Source organism: Tamandua tetradactyla, chromosome 2, assembly GCF_023851605.1.
Source record: "Tamandua tetradactyla isolate mTamTet1 chromosome 2, mTamTet1.pri, whole genome shotgun sequence".
In the NCBI taxonomy this organism is placed as follows: Eukaryota; Metazoa; Chordata; class Mammalia; order Pilosa; family Myrmecophagidae; genus Tamandua; species Tamandua tetradactyla.
The window spans coordinates 217,205,638-217,231,977 of NC_135328.1; the positions used below are offsets into that span (position 1 = coordinate 217,205,638).

General features: G+C 51.4%; 1 protein-coding gene across 3 annotated transcripts; it reads right to left on the minus strand.

Moving 5' to 3' along the window:
• Positions 1-2,938: 2,938 nt before the first annotated feature.
• On the minus strand, positions 2,939-25,521 carry SLC45A1 (solute carrier family 45 member 1). 3 transcript variants are annotated; one of them, XM_077151435.1, is made up of 9 exons: positions 25,441-25,521; positions 19,598-20,018; positions 18,935-19,027; positions 18,261-18,485; positions 14,385-15,106; positions 9,270-9,423; positions 7,211-7,387; positions 5,772-5,977; positions 2,939-3,364 (listed from the first exon to the last, which is right to left on the minus strand). In XM_077151435.1, the coding sequence occupies exons 2-9, from the start codon at positions 19,992-19,994 to the stop codon at positions 3,098-3,100; spliced, it is 2,241 nt and encodes a 746-aa protein (XP_077007550.1). In that variant the 5' UTR covers positions 19,995-20,018; positions 25,441-25,521; the 3' UTR covers positions 2,939-3,097. The 3 variants fall into 3 exon arrangements, with proteins under 3 accessions (XP_077007550.1, XP_077007551.1, XP_077007552.1); XM_077151436.1 differs by lacking the exon at positions 25,441-25,521 and adding an exon at positions 24,961-25,055; XM_077151437.1 differs by lacking the exon at positions 25,441-25,521 and having other exon boundaries at positions 18,976-19,027; positions 19,598-19,649.
• Positions 25,522-26,340: the final 819 nt, after the last annotated feature.

Below are 26,340 nucleotides of genomic sequence, written 5' to 3' on the forward strand. Positions count from 1 at the left end.
GCTGTGCTTGCCCTAGCGTATCTCACAGCTCCTCGGGCTTTAACCCTGGTTTACACCATTTTTAGAAGTTTGGGGGAAAATCAGCCTAGGCCTCCTGGACAGTTGAGGTGTGGGTGCCCAACAGGGTAAATTAGATTAAGAATGGAACTTTAAGGCCCCAAGAGGAAGCCCCCACTGAACTATTTGAGGACCACTGGTTTATTGATGGCTGACAGTCCATTGTCACTCCCAGTTCCCTGCCAACCCCTGGTTCATTGATAGGGTTCTGCTGCCTTGTTGCATCAAAAAGATTTGAGACTCACTATTGCAACCGTGCTCCACCCTGGCCACCCTGAGTGAGACCCTCCGTCATCAGGGACAAGTCTGGGCACCTTCAGATGATCAGGGGAAAGGCAGGCGTTTTGTGAAAGGTCTGGAGATGTTTCCCGGAGGCAGGAACCCTTGGTGGGAGAGGGGAGTATTCCAGACAATGAGGTAACAAGATCCCAGCAAGAGTAGGGATGTGGAGAAGCCAGTGGAGAGCTGCTAGAGCTGGAGGCCAGGAGTGACCTAGGTGAGCAGGGGGCAGACAGGTGTCAAGGATAGGGGGTTTCTTTTGTTCTCTTCTGTGTCCCCAATTTTTCAGATAAAGAAAGCGATCCTCCCTGTGATGTGGAAATTAAATGGCAAATTAGCAAGTCTTGGGCCTCAAGGTTTGAATTCCATGGCTTGGTTCCCACTGCCATCTTGTGGGAACAGACCTGAAGTTCAAGGGCAGCCCCACTGCACACTGTTCCACCTATTGCTGTTAATGACTCTCATGTGAAAAAGCATTTTTTTTTTTTAAACTTAGAAAATTCTAGGAAGAGGGCCTGGGGTTTGACCACTTCTGGTCAAGAACAGCCCATCCAGCACCACAGTTTTCTACAAAAGGTAAAGTTCTTCTAAGGAGCGTAAGTGTAGAAAGGACAGGTCTGAGAACTCAGTAAAAGCATGGTGCTAAGTGCATGGAGATTGGGTGCAGGGCCCAAAGAGATCAAGAAAGACTTGTGTGACTTTGAAAAGATACTGAATCTGTCTGTGCTTCAGCTATATGATGGGACCAAGGGCTCCTGTCCCACTTAGTTCAAGTCAAAATGACAAGACATGAAGGCACAGGAGAAACATTTGTTGATTCCAACCAGAGCAAGCTGCACACAGAAGGGGGCCTTTTGGGCAGATCTATAGGAATTGGTCAAATATTGATAGACAGAGAAGCTATGGAAAGATACTTTGCTTGTGGGGAGAGCTTGAGCCAAGGCACAGAGTACATCTGGGATCAGCAAGGAGTCTTGTGGCTGCAGTACATGGTATGGGAGACATGGGGAGGGTGCCTTAGTGAGGCAGGCTGGGTCCAAGTAGGATATGAATTGCTTAGATTGGTTCTGTCTATGAGAAGTCATGACAGGTGTTGAGGGAGGGAGGGACATGCTCAGACCTGTATTTTCAGCTCCCCTGGCTGCAGGGTGTAAGATGGTAGGCGAGGATTAGACAGGAGGCAGGTGGACGGGCAGAGACAGGTCCAGAGCTGGGAGCAGAGAGGAGGGGCCTGGGTATCACACAAGCTACTGGGCAGGCAATGGCACTGGAGGGTCCCTGGGGGAGGCCGTGGCCCAGGTAGGTAGGCTATGACTGAGGTAAGGAGTCTGCGGCCTATGTGTGGAGGCCATATAGGCCATGGAAGAGGCAGGAAGGCCAGGTCCAAGTTGGGAGGTGGCTATTGCCTGGCCCTACCTGGGTGCAGAGCTAAACAATGGGATGCGTTCACTGCCATGAATGCTAAGCTATCCTCTGAAGCTGGTGATAGGCCCAGGACACCTGTTGGCTTGCTTTGAACTTGTGGTCGGGATATCCTGTATGTCCCCAAAAAGGGGACCATGGGCAGAGGATACTGGGGGGCACACAACTCCACGCCAGACCCAGCTCTGGTATTGTGGGGACAACAGAGACCCAGTCATGCCCCTGCCTTTACTGCACTCAAGCCCGGTGGGCAGGCTGACCCATCAATCATCACAGTTTGGGAGGACAACCCACCCAGGTACAGCTCAAGCAGACTGATGGGTTATGATCAGAGATCACATGGTGAAGGCCTTGAAATACATGGGAAGTCTGAGCTTTACCCAAGTCCATAAATGGTTGCTGGAAGGGGCATAGACCCATATCTTCTCTCCTGCACACCAGGCCCACCTGGCATCTACACAAACACAGTAGGTGTGTGTTATCCGTCTGCAGAATGAATGATTGGAGGAGGTATGGGCTTTGCCCTGGCCACTCCCTCTAGCAGAACCAACCTTACCTGGGTTCCCGCTTCACAAAGCATCTAGATCCCTGTAATCCCTGGGATGCATCAAGCAACGTTCTTTCAGATGTCCCTCTCTTCATCTTCATCTGGGCACTGCTCAAGTGGCATCTTATCAGAGAAGCTGTCCAAGGCATTCTCCTGGCACAGCCTGCTCCCTGCCCCCACCATCACTCTTGTCCAGCCCTGCTACATCCTTCCCAGAGCTATCTCCATTCTCAGTCATGGCAACGTCAGTGTATCATTTTCTCTCTTTTCATATAAGCTCCATGAGGGCAGAGACTTCTTGCCTCAGCTGGATCCCTGGCCTACCACTGCCTTGTACAACCTGGGCACCTGATGGCTGTAAGATGGATGGATGGATGGACAGATGGATGGATGGACAGCTGATTGTTTGTGTTTCCTGTCCTGTCCATTGTAGAATGCTTAGCATTCCTGGCCAGTAGCACCCGCCCCCAGGATTGTGGCAACCAAAAATATCTGCAGACATTGCCTAATAGCTTCTGGGGGTGCAAATCGCCCCCAATTAAGAACCAGAGTTGGGCTTTTTCTTTCATTGATTCTTAAAACTTTTCCCCCAGTTCCCCGTGGAGAATGGCCCAGTCCTCAGGTGACCTCACGCCCCTCAAGATCCACACTGGGAATGGAAGGCTTTGCTGTTGTCATTTATTTTTGCATCACATATTTACATTCCATGGGAACCCCATCCTGCTGTCCCCCACAGCCGTTCTCCAGACACCCCAGATCCAGGCACAAGTCCAAGTCAAGACCCTGGGGAGATCAGACATTCAACACAAGGGGCCGGTGTTCCTCTTCGGTGGTGTCACTGTGGGGGAGTTCATAGATGACAAAAAGGGAGGAGTACAGGCAGCCCAGGAAAGACATGAGGCTAGAGAAGTACATGACCCCACTGGCACTGCCCACAGCAGAAGTCAGGGGCCCTAGGACAAGGGAGACTAGGATCTGGGCCAGAAAGTACTGGCAGCTCAGCAGAGAGATGTCCACACCCATGCCACGCCTGGTACCATCCGCACTGGACCCTGCAAACTGAATCAGAAGATGCAGTGCATCAGCAAGACCCAGCCGTGTCTTCTGCAGGCCTAGGAGACCCGGGCCCCACCACTACGCAGGCACATTTTCCAGGGCCTGAGGTGGTGCACAGGGAGTTCAATAAGACTTTGAAATATTTGTATTGACTTTGAAATATTTGTATTGAAAGAAATGACAACAAAATAATTTGTGACTAATCAGGGCACAGGGGCTCCTTCCCGTGTGGCTGTAGTAGCACAGGCTACTTTCCCCACCTGGAGCGTCACACAAACCCAGCCAGAGAGCCACCCTGCACGTCAGTGCATCCTCTTTCTTAACCTTTGTGGGCTGTGAGGCCATAAACCCTGCGCCTCCTTGGTCCTGCCTTGAGGTGTCATCACTCTCCCTCCCTCCCACCCCCCACCCTAACTGAGGATGTTGGTGACCTGGAGCCTCGGGAAGGATGGAGGGAGGACTTGGTCTGGTCCCCTTTGCTCTCCTCCCCACCCGGAGCTCCTCAGCATGGCCGCCCTCTCACAGCCACCCTGGTGCCCTGGCTCCTAAGGGACAAGACACGTCCTGGGTACCACCCCTTGACCCCCAGAACCACTGCTGCTGCAAGCCACCTTGCCCTGCACCTAGATAGGTGTGGCCGATGGTGGGTGTCACCTTCTGGGACCAGCACTTTCCACTCTGCCTGGAGAAGGCCAAAGCCACATCCAGCCGGGAGCTATAGGAAACGTGGCATCTGCGAGGTGCTCCGTGGGAGACCCCATGCCTTCCGGCAGCCCTGACCGATTCCAGGCAGTGGCCCGCAGCCTCCAGCATCCCCTCCCGTGAGAGAGGGCAGCCCTTTGCCAAGAACCAGGCACATTCATTGACCGGGGTGAGGGGTCACCAGGATTCCAAGGATCAGAGTGGCGATCCAGGGAGCAAGCTGGACCCACGGAGCGGCCCGTCACTCCCACGCGGCCACGGTCTCAACCCCGCCCTGTCGTCCCGGCGAAGTCCCAGGGTACGCGGGCGTCCTGGGAGGCCGCGGTTAAGTCGCTGGCATGAAGGGGCCGAGAGGGAGTGCACGGCCTCCCTCTTGCGGCTGCACCTGGGAGCGCAGGGCCGTTTTCAGTTATAAAAAGTCGGGCTCAGGCCTGCGCGGCGGAATTTCTCTGTCCCCAGACTCCTTCCTGCACCTCAGGCCGCTGTGCCAGGCGGTCCGGGCGGTCAGTGAGGCATTCACTGGGTCAGAGTTAAAGGAGTGCAAAAACTCAGTATTCAAGATCTTTTTTTTTTTTTTTTTCTTTTTTGGCATGGGCAGGCTCCAGGAAGTGAACCCGGGTCTCAAGCATGACAGGCGAGAACTCTGCCACTGAGCCACCGTGGCCCACCCTGAAGATTATTTTTAAAAAACAATATTTAATGTGATATTTTAAAATATCAAAGCAACTGCAAAAAAAAATCCATGAAAGGATTATTATTTAGCCATAAAAAGGGAAAAAAAGTACAGATTTGGGCTACAGCATGGCTGAACTTGAAAACACTCTCCTGAGTGGAAGAAGCCGGAAATTAGGCCAACTGTTGTCTAGTCCCATTTAGATGAAATGTCAGAATAGGAACTCCCTAGAGACAGAAAGCAGGGCAGTGGCTGCAGGGGCTGGGGCTGTGGCTATCGAGGGGGACTGAGACCCGCCCAGCTCTCCTTCCGGAGTGATGCCATCAGTAAACCAGTGGTGGTGAGGGCTGCACAAAGTTGTGAACATTTTACTGAAAACTACTGGATCTGGATGCTTTAAATGGGTGGACTTCCTGGTGTGTGAATTCTGTCTTAACAAGGCCAGGCAAGAAAAACCTATGCTGCACAAAATGTCACAACGTTAAATGAAGACAGGACCAGTATCCCTGAATGCTCTTTTTGCCCTGGATTCCAAGATGGCACACTACTATCTCTGATCTTGTCTTCATAATTTCATACCTTCATGACTTTGGGGCATTAATCCTGATCTTTAAAGATATTGCATTAACATCACGCTGCTCTTGAAAACTGAGTTTTGGGGCCCAAGATGAGTGCCTCGCTTGCCTCACCCTGGACACAGCCATGAAGGGCCTGGGCCGTGCTCACAGGGGACCCAGAATGTGACCGAGGGGAAGGAAGGGGGCCGGGCTCCCCCCGCCCCAACAAGGCGCTGACCTAGAGCAGCCAGGGGCATCGGCCAGGGCCGCCCTCAGTCTAATGCTCTGTTCCCACCTGCTGGAAGTTCTTAATCACTGTTTAAACAAAGGGCCCCGTGTTTTCATTTTACACTGAGCCCCATGGAATACACAGCAGGTCCTGGGGATGTTTTCTGGTGACATTTCTTCGAGAAGCTGGGCAGAGGCAGCGCGAAAGTTGGCTTTCCCGGACCCAAAACAAGGAGAAGCAGGCACCCACCTCCTTGCTCTGGTAGTAGTCGCAGAGGAGCGAGTAGGGCAGCGTGCACAGCGTGGAAAACAGGATTCCATAGGTGATGCAGAGTGACAGAACCACGTAGAGGTTCCTGGAGAGGGTGGCAAGGCCGGTCCCCAGCCCAAAGGCAAGGTACGCAATGAAGTAGAGGGTACGGACGCTGAGGTGCTCTTCCAGCTTCTCCAGGATGGCTGCAGAGCCAGAAGGAGAGTGAGCTGCCACCCAGCGCCCTGGGGCCCGCCTCCGGCCAAGCCCCCCAGGACCCTGTCCCAGGCCAGGAGAGCTCAGGGCAGCTCCCGAGGGACAGGACAGGGCTGTCGCAATGGACGGCAGAACTGGAGGCATCCTGGGTCCCACTGGCTCCAGCCATCTCCCTGGGGGGCATCTGCAGGCAAAGGAGGCTCAGGGCAAAACCCCAAAGGGACTCAGGTACTTAGGATTTTGAGGTAGACCACCGTGTTCTTGTGCAAATTAGGGAGCATTCAGTGGCTTTCCTAAAATGGGGACACCAGCACCCCACACCTGGCCGGCCATTGCCTCTGCCACTGCTCTCCAGACTCAAGCAAAGTGGGGTCCCCCCACACCCTGAGGCCGCTCCAACTCAGAAGCTCTGAAAACTTCCAACCACCCACCACCCTGGAGGCAAAGCAGTGAGGCTTTAACAAATGCTTTCGTACACTCCAAGGCAATAATTCTGCTGCCCCAAACTCTGGGGCTCAAATGCACTAAAATGGGGGTGCGGGGGCTGGAATCAAATAAAATGGGGCTTGGCAAACTACAGCTCACGGGAACATGTGGGCTGGCAGCCTGTGTTGTATAGCCCACGAGCTAACAAATTACATTTTTCAATGGTTGCCAAAAAAAAAAAAAAGTTTACGACATGTAAATATGAACTTCAAATTTCAGCAAAGATAAAGTTTTATTGAATCACAGCCACGCCCATTCATTCTCTATCATCTGTGGACAGGGTTTGTGGCCCACAAAGCTGAAAAGATTTTCTATCTGACCCTTTATGGAAGGAGTGTGTGGACCCTGAGTTAAAATCTGCCCCTTACACACTCGGGACAGCTTCCCTGGGTGGCTCCTTTGTCCCCCCAGCCTCCAGCTGCCTTGCCCTCCCCCACCACCTCCCCTTCCTTCCCACTTCCCTGGGCACTAGCTGCCACCAGAGACAAGGTGGGAAGGACCCAGGGGTTGGCATGGCACACCTGCCTGGGAGCCGGGCGCTTGGGGTTCCTCCCTGGACCCCACTCCTTACAGCCAGCCCCACCCAACCCTGCAGGGCCGCACCCACTGCCAAGCACCCATGGGCGGCAGAACGGGGTTCTGAGTCTGTGGCCCCCCAGTGACTCGGCCCCGATGGGTCTGCAAAGGCCCTGACCCCCAAGGCCACCTGGACACAAGCAGCCGCAGCCCCGGGGTACCTGAGTAGAAGGCGGCGCTGAAGGCGTAGATGCACATGCCCCAGCAGCCCGCCGTGACGCCGCTGTTGTACTTCCGATATTCCTCCGACGTGTGCGGGGCCTTGGGGTCCCCCTCAAACACCACCTCGCCCACGAAGTCGGTGTAGAAGAGCAGCATCCCCTCAAACGAGAGCCACCCTGCAGGGTCGAATACCCGGGGGGTGGGGGTTTAGAGGCCCAGGCGAGAAGCGCCCAGGGGAGGGGTGGGGGACCCGGGTGGGGGGTGCCCAGGGGTATCAGGGACCAGGTGCAGGGCGCCCAGGGGAGAGTCGGGGCCTGGATAGGTGTCGTCCAGGAGAGGGTTGGGGCTGGATAGGGGGGCGTCTGGGGGAGGGGTGGGGGACCCGGGGGCGGGGTGCCCAGGGAGATGGGGGGCTGTGGGTGGGGCACCCAGGGCAGGGTCGGAGGCCCGGTTCAGGATACCCAGGGGAGGGTCTGGCCACCTGGGTGCTGACACTGCATCTCGATCTGTTCTTTAACCAAAGTGTTTTTACCAATTAGAAAATTAACCAACGATCTTTGTAGATATAAAATATATAAAAAGAAAACTCAAGTAATTGATCTTGCCACCATGGATAACCTGCCAAATTTTGTAGATTTCCTTCCATTCCTTCATGCTCTATTGCATGAAAGTTTCCTATTCTGCTCTTTTTCTGAACATTCCTGCCACAAGGAAAGCTCACCCCAATCCTGCCTCCATCCCTGGCTTCTCTCCAGGGGAGGCAGGACAAGGTTTGTGGTGCTCCATGTATTGGGAGGGGTGGGTTCATTTAACTTGGAGAAACATATTTAAAAGCCCCAATGTCCACACAGACCCAATAGCTTTATCACCAGCAATACTTTAGAGTGCCGCTCTCAGACTCCTCAGTCAATTTCTTCTTTGGTAAAGGAAGAGGGGCTGGTACTTACTGGACCTTTGAACCCCAGTAATTATCAAGAGCAAATCCTGTGCCATTAAATATCTTGAAACAGCCTCATTTTAATGGCTACAAAATATTTCCCAATGAGGATACCCCACAATATATTTCATCCTTCCCCCACTGTTGGGTACTTGAACCCACCCCCAATTCCAGATTTTGTCTGTTATAAATCATGCTGTAATAAATCTTGATAAACTTTGCCCATAAATCCTTGATAACATCTCTGATTATGCCTTGCAGAGACAACCCATCTGGGATCGTCCCTTTGCTGGGCACAGATGTTAACTCAGCCCCTTCTCTAACCAGCATGTGTTTACTGATTACAAATGTAACAAATGATCTTTGTAGATACAAAAATTATGAAACAAAAACATAAATTACCAATGTCACCATTCAGAGATGACCTCTGTTAAAATTTTGGGGGCGGGCAAGGGAGGAGCAGACCAAGGCTGTGAACATTTTTAGGATTCTCACATGTTGTCAAATGACCTCTTTTAAGTTCCACAATGAACTGGAGCCCTAGGTGGTCTCAATTTCTTAATAATCCTCAGACATTGAACAATTCAACAGCAAAGAGATATCAAATGTGAGTTGGGGGTTCCCAATCGCAACTCAAGCACTAAGCCTTCTGAATTTAAGAACTGTAGTATACGTACACGGATGCAAGTGAGCACCTGTACGGGTTGTATCTTAACTCTAAACTAGAGGAAGACAGCAGGCAGGCCCTAACTGGTTTGAGACACTGGTCCCATCAGTGGGAGAGTAAAGTCCACAACACCCTGTGAGCTGACCACGAACCCCTGGTTCAAAGATCTTTTCGTGATGAGAATTTTGGCTTTTGGAGACCCAGGTGTGAGGCCACGGGGAGCTGGCAACCCTCACACCTGAACTCAGGTAGGCACCACCACCACCACCACCCTGCTCCCCAGCCCTACCCAAGATCCGGGTCGCCTGAACGAATGCAGTTCTGGAGGCGTGTCCTTTCCAGAGACGCATCCTGGGAAGTGAGGCTCCGGTCATGCAGGGAGGCAGATGCGGTCAGGGACCCTGTCCCCGTTCCACAGTGCCCAGGACAGGGGCTCACGCACAGGTTTGCTCACCCAGGAAGTGGTTGACACAGAGGTTCCGCAGCGCCTCGGGCATGTTGCAGATGGTAAAGCAGAGGCGCCTCAGAGACAAGGGCTGCTCAGACTGCTCGCTAGAGCCCATGAGCTTGCTCTCATACTTCACACCGTTGAGTAAGATATTGGCCACCTGCAAAGGAAGTCCACACGCACACACACACACACACACACACACACACACACAAATCAAATTCTGGGCATCACTATGGAACCTCAGGCTTTGCTGTGACACCCAAGTGGATGGAGAAACAGAACCAGGAGACGCTGCGGAGCTGTGTCTCCTTAGAGGACAGTGTCAACCAAACATCACACACCACCCTCAGAAGAAAGAAATGACTTGAGGTAATCTCTTCAGAGACTCCTAAGCAGCTAAGAACAGAACTTCATTTCAGGTATGCCGCAATGTGACCACATTTTAGAGGAATTAGGATCTGTCGTGCAGAGAGTATGTTTATACCACGCAAAATTTCAAATGAACTTTAAATAAAAGAAATATGGGTCCATTTAAATCCAGACATTATGAAGTCCCTTCTTTTCCATAAGAGTTCATGAAAGACTTATTTCAAGGTGATAGGGGATGTCTGCACAAAATTCTTTCTTGACAGGTAGAACTCGTGTCTGCATGGAGAATATGGCAGGGACGAAGGCATTTACTGAGGTCCTCAACAAGGGCCAACTGTGGACCCAAGACACTCCCCTTGTCGAGAGAACTGAACCTACAGCAAGTGAGGGTTAGCTACCTTTCTAGGGTTCAAACACAACTTTCTATCGACAAGTACTCTCACCAACACTATGTGCTTAACTCCTCCTGGAATGAGGTTTCATTCCACAAGAACTCTGCTAGGTCAGGAAAACTAACCATTTTGGATGTTACATTTTTTTTTAAATAAGGAAGAAAGGCTGCTCTGGCTCAACTGGGGAGCTTATGAGGATGTCAATACCTAGATATTCCGATAGGAACTGGGAATAAAGACCCAACCATCCTCGCCCTAAGGAGAGGCACTTGGACAGGGCTGGCCACCCATGCCCACCAAAGGGAGACTAAGATACCCCCCACGTCCCTACTGGAACCCATGTGGTTATATTTTTTGAGGGTTTTACTTTCCTCAAAGAACTGAGAATTTAAGAAGACCAATAACACTTTAATAAGAATAGAAATAGATAGGGAAAAAAAAGGATTAAAATAAGATTTTCAATGATGCCTAAAGAACTGTATCTAGAGGTCAGTTTGGATTTTTGGAAATGGGATAGGATGATCCAGCACCGACCAAAGACCCGATTAATGACTGGTGGAAAATAAAATGCCCTGACCTGAGCCACCAGAAAAGCTCTTTCCTTTGACAGTCATGGGACTTCTTAACCCCCCAGGGGTTTTCAGTTCCTCAAACCCTTTGCAAATATGAGCTACTAACCCCTCCTCGACACTTCCCGCAGTGACTAGGGTGCATGCTGAGGGACGTGAGCAGGCTGAACACGGTCTCATAGGACTCATGCTTGAAAATTTCTTGCTGGAATTACTCCTCATCATGTAATGCCCAAGGGCAGGCAGGACATGGCAACTATGAAGTCTATTTTAAAGAAAAACATAACCTCCTGTTAATTTAAAGCAGCCCTTCAAGGTCATGGACTCTGAAAGCTGGCAAAACCACACATATCAGTTCATGGCTCTTCAGCTAATCCAATGCATACTGCGTGCAACCTAAATAGTCTTTTGGAAGTTTCTCTGCCTTTACGGGAGAACATGCTGTTTTTGCCCTTTTGACACCAGAGTTTTTATGGTCTCTAGGATTCAACTCATGTTAGATTCTAGGAGGGATGATATCTGAAAATAGGGAAGGAGAGTCCAGAAGCATCTGCCAGGTTCTGTGTCTTTTTTCATCTTTCAGTAAGACTCCTCTGACACCAGATTTACAAGGCCAAAATGGACTATGGGATAACTTCAGAAGATGGCAGAGTGAGATGCACATGGCCCCATCCTCCCACAGAAGCTTTGAATGACCAGCAATTACTGGCAGAAACACCTTTTCAACTATAACTATATACCTATTACTATAGTTATAGTTACAGGACTATAGTAACGGGAGCGTCAAATCAAGGCAAAGGACATTAATCATGGGAGGCTTTCGTGGCGCCCTGGCCTGCCCCTCCGAACCCCAGCTCAGTGTGGAACCAACCCACGTGCCCAGTGTGGATCCCTGGCACCGGATCTGGAGAAGCAGAGTAACCCTCGTGCACATCCTGGGAGCATGGGCGTCAGGCTCAATCTGTCTGGTGATGGCCTGAGCAACTCACTGTGATAGTACATGCCCTGCTTGTAGAGAATGACTCACAGAGCTCTCCTAAGAACTAGGACACTGTGAGAGAACAGCCAAGTGGCTGCCTGGGGCAAGATAGAGCTGGCTGTAGGAAACTGTTTCCTAAAGAAGAGTCAGGGTAATTTGATTCTATGTAGTCAGGGCAATTCCTAGGGCCACACACACATGCCCAAGACAAGACCCATGGGCTAAAAGGATCAGAGTCCTTTGCTTTGGCCTGGAGCTATTGTCTAAACTCATTGTATGGATAGGCCCTGAAGGTGAGCCCTTGAACAGGCCAATCTGCAAAAACTAGGAAAAGTGTTTTCTTTTTTCCCCTTCTTTACTTTTGTTAGCTCCTGGCATTCAAGGAAAGCTCTGTCAAATTACTAGCTGGATACAATCTTAAGGAACAGACGCCTCAGACTCTAATTTTAATAGCATATTACAGTATCAAAATGCCCAGGTTTCAACAGAAGATCAGAAAACATATAAAGAAACAGGAAGCAATGGCCCAGGCAAAGGAGAAGATTAAAACAACAGAAACCATCAGTGAGGAGGACCACACCTGGGACATACCAGACAAATAATTTTCTTAAATAGTCCTAAATATGGTCAAAGAGCTAAAGGAAAACATGGACAAAGAACTGAAAGAACTCGAGAAAAGGATAGATGAACACAAAAAGAATATCAACAGAGAGATGGAAATTATGAAAAGGAAACAAACAGAGCTGAAGATCATAGTAACAGAAATTACAAATTCCCTGGAGGGGCTCAACAGTGGATTGGAGCCGGTGGAAGAAAGAATAAGAGAACCTGATGATAAGATAATTGAAATCATTTGGCTAAGAAACAGAAAGAAGAAATGAAGAAAAATGGACAGAGATTGAAGAACTTGTGGGACATCAAAAAAACATACCAATTCATACGTCGTGGGGGGTCCCAGAAAGTGAGAAAGATAAAAGAAGGCAAAGAGAATATTCAAAGAAATAATGGCTGAAAACTTCCCAAATTTAACAAAAGACATGAATATACACATCCAAGCTGCTCAACGAACTTCGAACAGAATAAGCCCAACTAGAACCATGCTGTGTCATATTAGAATCAAGCTGTTGTATGCCAAAGAGAGAATTCTGAAAGCCCCAAGAGAGAAGCAACGTGTCATGTACAAGGGAGCATCAGTAAGATTAGTGCCAATTTCTCATTGAAACGATGGAGACAAGAAGGCAGTGGGAAGACATATTCAAAGTGCTGAAAGCAAAAAACTGCCAACCAACAATTCTACATCCAGCAAAACTGAGGGAGAGATCAAGACATGCCCAGGTAAGAAAAGGTGAGGGGGTTCACCACACTAGACCAGCACTGTGAGACAGGCTAAAGAAAGCTCTGCAGAGTAAAAGGAAAAGACAGTCAAAAAACAGATCAAAGTCACATGAAGAAATAAAAGTTTCCAATGAGGGTAACACATCGGTAAATATAAAATGCCAGTACCCTTGTATTTTTGGTCTGTAATTCCACTTTTTACTTCCTACAGGACCTAAAGGCAAATGTGTAAAATATAACAAGAAATCAATGGTTTGGGACTTATCACATATAAACATGTAATTTGTGACAAGAACTACGTAACGGTGGGGGAGCAGAGGGGTACAGGGCCATAGTTTGTGTATACTACTGAAGTTAAGTTGGTATCAAAGAAAACAAAAGTGTTATGAATTTAGGATGTTAAGTTAAAGCCCCACGGCAACTAAAAGGAAAACACTGGAGAACATGCAAACTAACAGAGGCAGAAATCAGAGTACAGGTTGCGAGGGGCAGGGGAAGTGGGGAGTCGGTCCACAACAGGTGGAGGAGTTCTGTTGGGGAGACGGGGGAGTTTTAGTAAGGGGAGGTGGTGAATATTACACAATATTATGAGTGGCTGAGATGGGAAAGTCTGTTGTATATCTGTTCCCACAATTAAAAAAATAATAAAAGGCAGGAATAACTAAATGCAGTGCATGGTCCTGGATCAGATCTAACAAGGGAGGAGAAAAGGCTCAGAGGGACATTACTGGGACACATAGAAACTTGGAATCTAGACTGTAAGCTTTATATCAACGTTAAGTCTCGAACTTGATGAGTGCACCTAAGGGGGTTACATAAGTGAATATCCTTGTTCTTAGGAAGAGGTACATGGTGGTATCAAGTGTTCAAGGAGCAGGCTGTATAGAGTCTACACGCAAGTACTCAGAAGGTGGACTGACAAACAGGCAGACAGAATGAATGAATGATACAGAAAAGGTGGCAGAGTGTTAAAATTGGTGAATCTGGTTATGCGTGGGGTAGGAGCGTGTTGGAGCTCTGTACATGGGGTTTGTATTACTTTTGTAACTGGCCTGTAAGTTTCAAAGGTTTTCAAAATAAAAAGTCAAAATGGACTAGGAACGTTGAGGAGAAATACTAGAAATAAAAGGAAATGCTTCTAAGAAGCTCACTAGACGCCCACTCCTGGCTTTGGGCTTACAGTCCTGTCGATTTAATCTGCAGCCATTTATTAAGGTGCCCGATTTCTCCCCGTAGAGGCCGGGAACTCCCTCATCCCTGGATTCCGGTAGGGAAAAGAGTTTGCTGACTGACTGCCAGGGAAGAAGAAGTGTTTGGACGCTTCTCTGCTCGGATCAATGAAGTTTCGGATCCCCCTGCGACCGGCGGGGCTTTTTCCCAATCGATCCTCCCTCCGTGCATCTAACCCGGGCCCTGGCCGCGCCCCCCGGCCCCTCCGCCCCCGCCCCGGCCCCGGCCCCGGGCCCCGCCTCACCTGCTGGCTGAAGGTCACGTTCCTCCTCCGGCTGCTTTCGGGCCCGGCTCCCGCGGCCGCGTCGGGGATGGCCAAGGTCTGCGGCCGCTTCAGGATGCCGGAGGCGCGCGGCTTGGGGGCGTCCAGGGAGCCCACGCTCGGGAGGTCGCCCTCGGAGCCGGCCGTCAGCGCGCCGGCCCTCCTCTCCGGCGGCCCGCGGTCCCGGCGCAGGAAGGCGGCGGGCGCCCGGGGGAAGCTGACGCTCAGGGCCTGCCTGGGGGCGCCCGCGGCCGGGGGCGCGTCGGGGCCGGTGAAGCAGTCGATGAGGACGCCGTCCAGGTGCGCGGCGCCCAGGGAGGACGCGAACTCGCTGAGGCCGCTGAGGGAGCTGTCCCGGCTGAGGAAGCTGCCGTAGCGCGGCGTGAGCGGGCTGGGCGGCGACGCGGGGCTGGGCGGGGCGCGCGGGCCGGGCGGGGCGGGCGGGCTGGCCGGGGGCGCCGCCTCGAGCAGCGCGGGCGGGGACGGGGGCAGCGCGAGGCTGGGGCTCTTCATGGGCGGCCTCCTGTCGCCCGCGGGCCGCAGCGGCCTCTCGGGGATGCTGAGCAGGGTCAGGACGGTGGAGAGGCTCAGCGCGACGGCGGTGAAGAGGTAAATGACCCGGAGCTGCCCACCCAGGGCTCGCCCGAAGCTGGTTTTGTCCCAGTGGATCCCGCCGACAACGTAGCCAAACCCTCCCCCGAGACCTGCGGAGAGAAACGGGGCTGAAATCCCCACCCTGGGGAGCAGAGGGCACGGCGGGGAGCGAGCTCCCACCCCACCCGCGAGGGAACCTCGGAACAGCCTCTGCCAGCCGGAGCTCAGACGAGGCCAGAATGGGGTTCCGTGGGGACGCCACTCTCCTGCACCCCTGTACAGCCGCCCTGCGGGGCCGCTCCTGGCCTACGGCACAGGGGGCACCTGTCCTAGCTCGTGGGTAACCTTTTAGGAATGCAGCACGTGAATGCCACGACCAAAGTGAAGACTCCCCTCCTGCTGCCAGGACCGGCTCACCTGCAAGATTTCACCTGTAACACACAGCACAGCCACACTTGGTGTCCAGGTGGCCACCTGGCCCTCCCTGTCCAACTCACCTGGTGGTGTCTTCCTCATGCAGGAGCAGCCTCAGGAAAGTCATTCCCAGTGGTTCCCAGCATGGGCCCGGCCCCTCCCCCACCTGACGTGCCCCCACCTGATGGATGGCCAGTCAGCAGTCATGGGGACACGGCGGGCACGGAGGCCTCAGTCGCTACCCCTGGTCCTTACCCACCGAACTGCATCACTGCACACAGCAGCACCTGCACACGGGAGCACCTGCACAAAGCAGCACCTGCGCATGACAGCACTGCACACGGCAGCATTGCACACGGCATCATAGTACGCGGCAGCACCTGCACACAGCATCACTGCATACAGCATCACTGCACATGGCAGCATCTGAACAAGGCATCATTGCACATGGCAGTACCTGCACATGGCATCACCACACACAGCATCGCCTGCACACAGCATCACCTGCACACAGCAGTACCTGAACACAGCATCACCTGCACATAGCAGTACCTGCATACCACAATGCCTGCACACAGCCGCACTGCACACAGTATCAATGACCATGACAGCACCTGCACACGGCATCACCTCTTGCACACAGTATCACCTCCTGCACACAGCATCATCTGCACACGGCAGTACCTGCACACAGCAACACCTGCACATGGCATCACCACACACAGCAGTACCTGAACAGGGCAGTACCTGCACAGGGCAGCACCTGCATGTGGCATCACTGCACACAGCATCACTGCACATGGCAGCATCTGAACACAGCATCATTGCATGTGGTAGCACCTGCATTGCATATGGCATCACCTGCACACAGCAGTACCTGCATACAGGAGTGCCTGCACATGGCAGCACTGTACATGGCATCACTGAACATGACAGCACCTGTACATGGCATCACATCCTGCACACAGCATCACCTCCTGCACACGGCATCATTGAACATGACAGCACCTGTACATGGCATCACATCCTGCACACAGCATCACCTCTCACACACAGCATCACCTGCACACGAGTACCTGCACATAGCAACACCTCCACATGGCATCACTGCACTCAGCAGTACCTGCACAGGGCAGCACCTGCATGTGGCATCACTGCACACGGAAGCACCACATGACAGGTGAGTACAGAAAGGTAACAAACAAAGCTCTCTTCCTACCTTCCATGCCCCAGCACTGGCCAGGACAGAGAGACACAACATTCTCCAGGAGGAGTGAGTGAGGCTTGACGAGGCCAAGGGGTTCGCCCAACGCCCCTCAATTGGTAAGTGGACGCACCAAGAACGGATTCAGGCCATCAGATCTCAAAGCCTGAACTAACCACCAGGCCACTTGCCTCCCTGCACACATCTCCTCACGTCTTTTCCTTGATTCTTAAAAATCTTTTTTTTTGTGCGTGTGTGTGTGTGTGTGAGCAGGCACCAGGAATCGAACTCAGTTCTCTGGCATGGCAGGCAAGAACTCTGCCTGCTGAGCCACTGTGGCCTGCCCTTGAAAATCTTTTTGATTGCTATTTTAGGGTGGGCAATGGTGGCTCAGCAGGCAGAGTTCTTATCTGCCATGCTGGAAACCCGGGTTCGATTCCCAGAGCCTGCCCATGCCAAAAAAAAAAAAAAAAAAAAAAAAAAAGTTTTCGATTGCTATTTTAAATGGGATTTTTTTCTTCCATTTTATTTTATAAGAAGCTAAGTGTTTTATAAAGGAAAGCTAGAAATACTGATTTTTACAGAATTATTTGATAATCAAACCCCCCAAATGAATTCTTTTCTTTCCTACAGCTCATTCCCATGAATTTTCCATACCTACAAGGACAGATGCCAATGATGACATTTGACACTCCATGCCTCTTGTTTATTTCTACATCAGCCCTGCGAAGTTAGGGGTCATTCCTGCCTTCTTCCTGACCTTAATGGAATGTTTCTATTTTTTGCCATTAAGCAGGACATGATCATCTATAAATAAATAAACAAAAAAATGAATATACACATATATGAACAAGTATATATCTACAGTCGATCCTCATTATTTGCAAGTTCCATATTTGCAAATTTGCCCACTTGCAAAATGTATTTGTAGCCCCAAAATCAATATTCACGGTGTTTTCACGGTCATTTGTGGACATGCACAAAGCAGCGACAAATTTGAGCTGCCTGCTGTGTACGCTCCCAGCTGAGAATGAGCAAGGTACATTCTGTCCTTCTGTTTGAGCTTCCCACGCTGTAAACAAGGGTGTATTGAGTGCCATGTTACCACACTTCTGTGCTTTTTGTTGGTCCTTTTGCTGTTTCACATGCCCCAAGTGCAGTGCTGAAGGGCTGTCTAGTGTTCCTAAGTGCAGGAAGGCTGTGCTGTGCCTTACGGAGAAAACGTGTTAGGTATGCTTCGTTCAGGCCTGAGTTAAGAGTGCTGTTGGCACTACAACCCAACACTATGTATTAAAGAACATGTCCTTAAACAGAACACACATAAAATAAGGTTATGCATTGACCAGTGGACAAAAATATTTATGCCCAGAGACTTGTGGGAACCCAGCCCTGTATTTGCCCAGGAGCCAGGGCTCGGTCTCACCGTGACTTTACAGAGTGTAACGACTGCAAATAACAGGGACCAGCTGTACCTATACACACGTGGAGAAGCATCCAAAATTTATAGCATTGTTATATTGAGATACATCTTTTCAATCACTTCAAGATTTATCCGTGTATTTGAATTTCATGAACTTATTAGGTCAGGGAGGAAGGGACCTTCAGAAGGCCACCCGTGGGCGGGGGGGGGGGGGAGGAGGGCGTACCTGCCAGGAGGGCGTGGATGTTGAGGCCGCGGTCCTGGTCGGCGGGGCCGCACACGTCCATCATGTACGCGTGGCTGGGGCTGTCTGCCGAGTCCGCGCTGAAGTCCATGAGCACCACGCCGCAGACGGTAAGGGCGATGCCCCACTTGTGGTCGCCCGCCGTGTCCGCCACAGCCATCCCAATGTCCCTGCCGTTCAGCAAGAGCGACAGGCCCAGCAGCGCCCCTGGACGCAGAGACACAGAGGGTCACCCCGAGACCACGGGGACCAGCACCTCCTCAGTGCTTCACCACTTGAGTCCAAGACCCTTAAGACCCAAGAATTTCTCTCTTAGCCAAACTTGAAGCAGAGCACATTGGAAACACCATCTGTGGACGCATTTCTCTCTCGCTCTCTTTTTTTTCTCACTAGGATCAAGGCTTTTACTCCATCGGGCATGAGATGAACTTTATCGACTTTTTTTTTAAAGAATCAAAATGGCGCACCTCACAGTTAACTCAGCCCCGGTTTTGGGGTGCCTCCCCCCACCACCTGAGTCGAGAGGGAGAGCCCAGGGTTACCAAGTAACTGCCTTGGTCAAGACCTGCAGATATTTTTAAAAGGAAGCAGTTGGGGCTTTATTTATTCTTTTTTTTTTTTTTTTTTCATTTTATTTCAATGCCAACACAACAGACCTATAGCCAGGACAAGAATGAAAGGGCGTCTCCTTCCAAACCTTGAGGTACATCGGTCACTCCAAGCACCCAACAGAGGCTGCAGTAGGAATCCTGAAACAGAGCAGGCCAGGGGTCACTGCAGGCACACGGGGGTGAATACTGAAACTCAGCCTCATCATATTCCTGAAATACCTGCACTCAAATGGCCCCAATGCATCAAAAGAGTAAGATGATGAAACTCAGAGTCAGCTACGGAACCCTAAGCTAGGAAAACAAAGGATAAACAGACTCTTGGAATCCCTCGGCATCCCCCTAAATCTCCTGTTTAGGACCCTTCAATGCCCTAAGCAGCCATGCCTTCCTTGGAATTCCAAGAAGCCCCAGGACCTCTCAGACCCAAACCACATCAAGCTTTATTGCTTGTATCCAGCGATGACAGCTTGGCACAAGATGGCAACCATCCTTGGTGTTGGCAAAATTCCCAACTTAGATGAAATGCCTTAAATGTGGGGTATGGCCAGCCACGGCTGTGTCTTCCTACCGCTCCCTACTAATGGATAGAATTGAACCCTTTCTCCTCCCTTATTCCCTCGGAACCCTAAAGTTGCTTCAACTGAGGCTTCCAGAAGCTTCCAGGGGCTTCAAGAGGCCGTCTGCCACCAGGGCTGAGATGGGGCTCACCAAGGATAGGGCTGATGAACCACACCAGGCTGTAGAGCTGGTCAGGGAGGCCCATCTGCAGGAGCACAGGGGTCACATATGCCGTCTCCATGGCGTAGCTGAACTCGATGCCAAACAGGATGCAGCCATTGAAGAGCAGCTCACGGAAGGACCTCTGGGGGTGCAGGTCCCCGAAGTCCACTAGATCGATCGGACATGGGGTGTTGGGGGGCGGGGGTGGAGAGGGCCGAATGTGCTTCCTCCTCTTGGGGTGTCGTTTGAAGTTGTTAGCCCGGTGGCTGATGTGTCGGGTCACAGAGCCCGAGTAGCCTGAGACCTGAGACCTCCAGAAGTCCTGAGAAGCCAAGGTGGGGAAGTGGGCCTCTCCCGGAGGGGCGCTGCTCGCTGGAGGGATCATCGTAGGGAGGGCTTGAGGGTGTTCCTATGAGGAAAGCCCATTTGGGGGACAATAGTGACTTCACCTGGAGCCTCTACCGTAAGAGCTTATTTTTTCTGAATAAACACCCCACCCCCACCCACCAGCATCCACGGAACTTTTTCAATTTCAAATCCCAATTGTTCACTGCTGGCACATAGGGAAGCAACAGACTTTTATATACTAACCTTGCACCCTGCAACATTGCTACCATTACTTATTAGTTCCAGGATTTTTGTTGTTGTTGATTGTTTGGGGTTTTCTATATAGATAACCATACTATCTGCTAAAAGAGACAATTTATGTCTTCCTTCCCTATCTGTACACCTTTAATTTCCTTTTCTTGTCTTAGTGCATTGGCTAGGACTTCCAGTATGATGTTGAATAGGAGCGAAAGAGACACCCTTGTCTTGTTCCTAATTTTGCTCTCATCCTTTTCACATGGGAAAAATTGAGTTTGCATTGGAGAACCTTAAGGGTCAAACACAATCCACAATCCCCCAAAGTACAGCCTACTGTTCGTGGGTGATGTGGCAAGCCTTCCTTCTCATCTCCCAAGGAGATCAAAGCCTGATGCGCTCTCGCTGCTCGGATCAAGGACCCCAGTTCCGTAAACTCAAAAGGATTGCCCCCAAACCGGGGCTCTGTCAGGAAGGTCTTGCAGAGAGCTCCTAAGGAAGTAAAGACAGCCAACAGCCCAATGGCTGAACTCAGGTCCCAAATGACCCCAGGCCTATTTTGGAACCTGCAGCCCATTTCTGGAGCTAACTCTTCCCTGAAGGGTCCAGGAGACAGAAAGGAGGAGAGGCCCGGCAGGGGACAGGGAGCACCTACAGGCACCCTGAGTGCTCAGGTGGTGACAGCCCTTCTTTCAAGTGAACGGAAAGTCACAGCCACTGGATGAATTTAATAAAAATCCTTTCATATCAGCATTGGTTGAACACGTGGATTTTTAGTCAAGTCAGGAAAACAGAGATTTTTACGGCATTTTAAAATCCTCTCTCTAAAGAAATAAACCAATGGAAATATGGTTTACAAAGTGAAGGACAAGTGAACAGGTAAGGGTGAGAAGTAGATTCGCCTCCATTCACAAATTACATTTTTTGAGCAATTTTCACAATGTCAATGACCTAGGTAGGCCTTCAAAAGCAACACCCCCACCATCCTGTCACCTCCCCCCAACCCACTCACCTCCTTGCAATCTGAACCACTGAAGAACATGCTCTTGGAATAGGTTAAGAGTTTGGGGGATGTTGGAAGAGGGTGAATGCATTTTGCAAATGGGAAAGAGGTGAATTTTGGGTGACCAGAGGGCAGACTGTACCGGGGTGTATAATGTCTCGTACCACCCCCCCACCCCCCCACACACAAAATGCATGTGCACCTAGAACTTTGGAATGTGACCTTATTTGAAAATAGGGTCTTCGCAGATGTAATCAAATTAAAATAAAAAAAATTAAAATAAGGCCATACAGGACAAGGGTGGGTCCTAATCCAATGACTGATGTTCTCATAAGAAGAAGGGACACAGACACACAGAGAGGGAAGACGGCCATATGAAGACAGAGGCGAGACTGGATTGATGCTGCCTCAAATCAAGGAATGCCAAGGATGGTGCCACCACCAGCAGCCGGGAAAGGCAAGGATCGATGCTTCCCCAGAGCCTTTGCAGGGAGCAGGGCCCTGCCTCTGGAACCGTGAGGGAATACAGTTCTTGTTTCAAGCCATCCAGTTTATGACAGCCCTAGAAACTAATACAGCGTCCAGTTGCTTTTCTCTGATTTGGAAATTAATCTAGATTATACATATTAAAGGGATTGATTCCAATATACTAAACTGTGAGTTTTAGCCAATGTCTATTTTACTAAGCTCAGAGAGAAAAAAGCTACCAAGTTCTGAGGGAAGAAGACAAATATAAACATAAGAGAGGGGAGATTCTAGGAATCTGTTCAGTCCCGTGACACAGTCCTCCCCACCCTGCCTCATAAGAAAGCAACTTCCTAAATTTCCTGAGAAGGAGGCCCCAAACCTGAGATAAGTTTCTCAAAGTTGATAGGTTCCCTGGCACAGACACTTGTCATCTACCACTTTCAAAATTAGTTTTAAGCTTTAGAAATTAGGCCCTTACTTCTGACATCAATTTCTCATACCACCTTCCATGACACATGCTATCGCTAATCCAGAACTTCTTCCTGAATCACTAAAATTTGTCACTCCAGATACACGTCCAAACCTCTCCCAACCATCACACCCACTCAGGGATTATTTTACTTCTCTTTAGAAGACACCAGTGATAGAAATGATCAGATCTACAGAGACCCCAGTAGAATTCAGAACATAGTGTTAACCCAACAACCCATCCATCCATCTCTCCACTCACCCACCCATCATCCCACCTACCCAGCCACTCTTTCAAACATCCATCCATCCATCTGTCCATCTACCACGCATCCACCTACCCAGCCTCCCAACTACTCATCTGCTTAACCACCCACCCACCCAGCCAGCCTCCGACCTACCAATCCATCCACCCATCATTCTATCCATCCATCTAGCCATCTACCCATCCACTCATCCATCCTTCCATCCATCTAGTCATCTACCCATCCACTCATCCATCCTTCCATCCATCTAGTCATCTACCCATCCACTCATCCATCCTTCCATCCATCTAGTCATCTACCCATCCACTCATCCATCCTTCCATCCATCTAGTCATCTACCCATCCACTCATCCATCCTTCCATCCATCTAGCCATCTACCCATCCACTCATCCATCCTTCCATCCATCTAGCCATCTACCCATCCACTCATCCATCCTTCCATCCATCTAGCCATCTACCCATCCACTCATCCATCCTTCCATCCATCTAGTCATCTACCCATCCACTCATCCATCCTTCCATCCATCTAGCCATCTACCCATCCACTCATCCATCCTTCCATCCATCTAGTCATCTACCCATCCACTCATCCATCCTTCCATCCATCTAGCCATCTACCCATCCACTCATCCATCCTTCCATCCATCTAGCCATCTACCCATCCACTCATCCATCCTTCCATCCATCTAGTCATCTACCCATCCACTCATCCATCCTTCCATCCTCCATATACCCACTTACCTATTCTTCCATCCATCCATCCACCCATCCATGCTCCCATCTACCTGTCCACTCTTCCATCCATCCATCCACCCAGCCACTCACCCCCTCCCCCAATCTGGCCGAGAACTGAGATCAGAGAGACAGAAAAGAGTCACAGGGTGAAAAGTAGAGGAAATGAGTTCTAAGCTATAGGAACCATAGTGTAGGGAACTTGAATCACTGTTGGGCACGAGGTGGGTGTAGAGAGAGATGAAGTCATCAGGGAAGGATTAACTGACCGAAGGGCTTGACACCTGGCTAAGAGATGGACTTTACATCGAGGTGACCACAGATGTCATGACAGAAACTTAGTCTACTCTCACTTCTCTAAGTGACTTGTTTTGTGACCTTAGACAAGCCCCATGCTTTCCTCTAAAACAAGATCAGATGTACCTAAGAACTATGTAGACATTGCTTCATTAAAAAAACAATTGACTTACAAAGATTTAATCAAAATTGAAAGAGAGAAAAAGCCAAGAGCAACTAAGTTTGTACATAGCAGATACCCAAGAAAAACTTATCAACTGCAGGGAACCAACACTCCCTGGCCTTTTATTCGTTAAGATCATGGGAACAGAGTACCAATTCAGACGCTGTCAAGAGGTGTGCTGGAGGGCTTGACCTGCACACACCTGCCAGGTGACTGGCCATGCTCACCCTCAGTGGGCAGCCCCCTTCCTGCCTCTCTTCCCAGCCCCTCTCCTTCAGGACACAGCACCTCACCGCTTCCCCATCAGCTTTTAACCACCAGTATGAACTGAAGAGAGGGGCTTCATAAACCTTACCTTTAGCTTTGGATGATGAACTATGGACCCAATCGGAAGGAATTTCAGCTTTAAACAACAGATGGTAGAAGTCTATTTTTGAGAAAGCAAACCCTTTGATCCTACTCAAGATGGACTGAGTAGTTTCCTCACTTCTCCACCTGTGATGTGACAATTCCACCATCGCCTCTCCCAGCCTGCGACAGCCTGCCCTAGCAAAAGACAGAACCTCATATCCTCAATTTAAATTCCCTCTAGCATCTAAGCCAGAATTAAACCTGAGCGTGGAAAAGTCTTCACTAAGGGACCGCCTTCAAATCTGGGGCTCAGTATTACCATTTTATAACAAGAAGCTTTTATTAAAAGTTGTCCATGAAAGTTTATTCTAAGAAGTATTGTAAACATTCAATTTTGAATGGTAAAATACAAAACGATGAGAAGTGAAATTAAAAGTAATGAATTTTAATACACTAATGCAAATATTCACCAGAAGACAACATATGACTGTTCACTCAGCCCAAAGAAAATGCATGCAATATCCTTGGACGCCCCCCCCCCCCAAAGTTGTACAGGGACCCACTGTACTTTCAGAATCCCGAGGATGTTTAAAGGAACAAACCCTCAAACTGTGTTGTGGAAAGTTTAAGCGGCAAATGGTTAATGGAAATAAACTACGTCCATGCAATTTAAACGCTTAAATTCATCCCTATCAGCCAAAATCATTTCCTCATTTCTTTCTCCTCTCCTCTTCTCCACACGGAAACAGCGCTTCCCATCATGAGATCAGCTGGGGCCACTTCCCTTCGCCCCTCTTCCTTCTACCCAACTTCAGCCCAAGTCAACACGTCGCGTCCATTTAATAAGCCAGTTACTCAACTGCGGCCCGTCCCTCCCTCTCCATCCCTGGCCACCTGGGTGCTGCCTGGCGGCCGCGGCGCGCGCAGACCGTGGATTCCGCCAGCACCCGACTCGATTCCCCTACAAAAGCTGAAGAGCAGAAGCGTAACGGTCACCCCAGAATTACCGTGAGGACTTACTCCTTGGCGGGGGCAGCGCGGACGGAATCGCTCCTGGCCTCCCGCTCCCCCCGCAGGTGGCTGCAGGAGGCAGAGACCCCGGGGTTCCCTCTCCACCAGCCTGAACCCCGCGCGGCGGGAGGGGCGCCGCGGCCCCGGGCGGGGCGCGGGGTGCCGCCTCAGGCGGGGGTGCCGCGGGGGCGGTGACACCTGCCCAGGGGACCCGGGGACGGGTCTCGGGCTCCGAGACCTCTGCGGACGCCTGCCGCGCGGGGGTGGGGTGGGGGGGCGGGGATTCCCGCTTTGGCCCGCAAAGAGCCAGACGGGCCGCGGGCCCGAGGGCTCGGCGCTCAGGGGCTGCGGGGTAGGGCCGGGGGCGGCTCTTCACGGTCCGATTCCTTACTCGGCGGGGAGGAACAAAGGTCGCGGCCCACCCCGCCGCCGGCGGGCTCCGCGCGGGGCCCAGAGCCGAGGCGCCCGGGGCGCAGGGGGAGGGGGTACCTGTGCTCCCAGGCCCGAGGCATCGCTTCCCCGGCCGCGCTCCTCGAGCCCCGCGCGCGCCCGGGTCCCCGCCCGGCTGCCCCCGGCCCGCGGCGGCGGCTGCAGCATCACCCGGGGCGGGGCCCTGACGTCACGGCCGCAGCCCGAGCCGCCCGCGGGGCCCGGGGACCGCAGCGCCGCCTTCAAGCGGCCTTCAAGCGGCCTTCAAGCGGCCCCGCGCCGCCCCGCGCCCTGCCCGCCTCCGGGGTCAGCCGGGCGGGGCCGAAGCCGCAGGCGCGGGCGGCGGGCGCAGCTGCGGGTCCCGGGCGCGCGGGCTCGGCGGCCCCTCCTCCCCAAACATCACCTTCGCCGCCGGCTGGCGGGACGCTGAGTGTCACAGCCTTGTCTAGGAAAACCTTTTCTTTTACCTAGGGTTCATTTTTTTTTTTTTTTCTGCATTTAAAAAGAAATGGAAACATGCTGGCTGGCCCTAAAAGTGTCGTGTGTCCTAGGCACCGCGCCCCTGGCAGGCGGCGGGCGGCCGGGCTCTGTGCGGGAACAGCAGCCTGCACTCACCCCAAGGCATCCCGGGCGCTCTCGGCGCCCTGCTCGCGGCAGCCGGCGGGGAGGCGCATTAAACCAGACAAATAGAGCGACTCCTCAGAGAAGGGGCTTAGGGAGGGTGGGGCTGGTGCAGCGGGGCGTTGAGAGGTCCTCACATAGCAGGGGACACTTGAGAAAAGGCTCGGATGAGGTGAGGGGCGAGTCTTGCTGCCATCTGAGGGAAAGGAATTCCAGGCAGAGGGAAGAGAAGGTGCAAAGGTCCTGGGGTGGAAGCCAGGACGGTTGGGTCAAATAATAATACAGCAGAGTTATCCGCCTCTAGTGAAATTACAGCTGCAGAGATGCTACCCAGGAGAA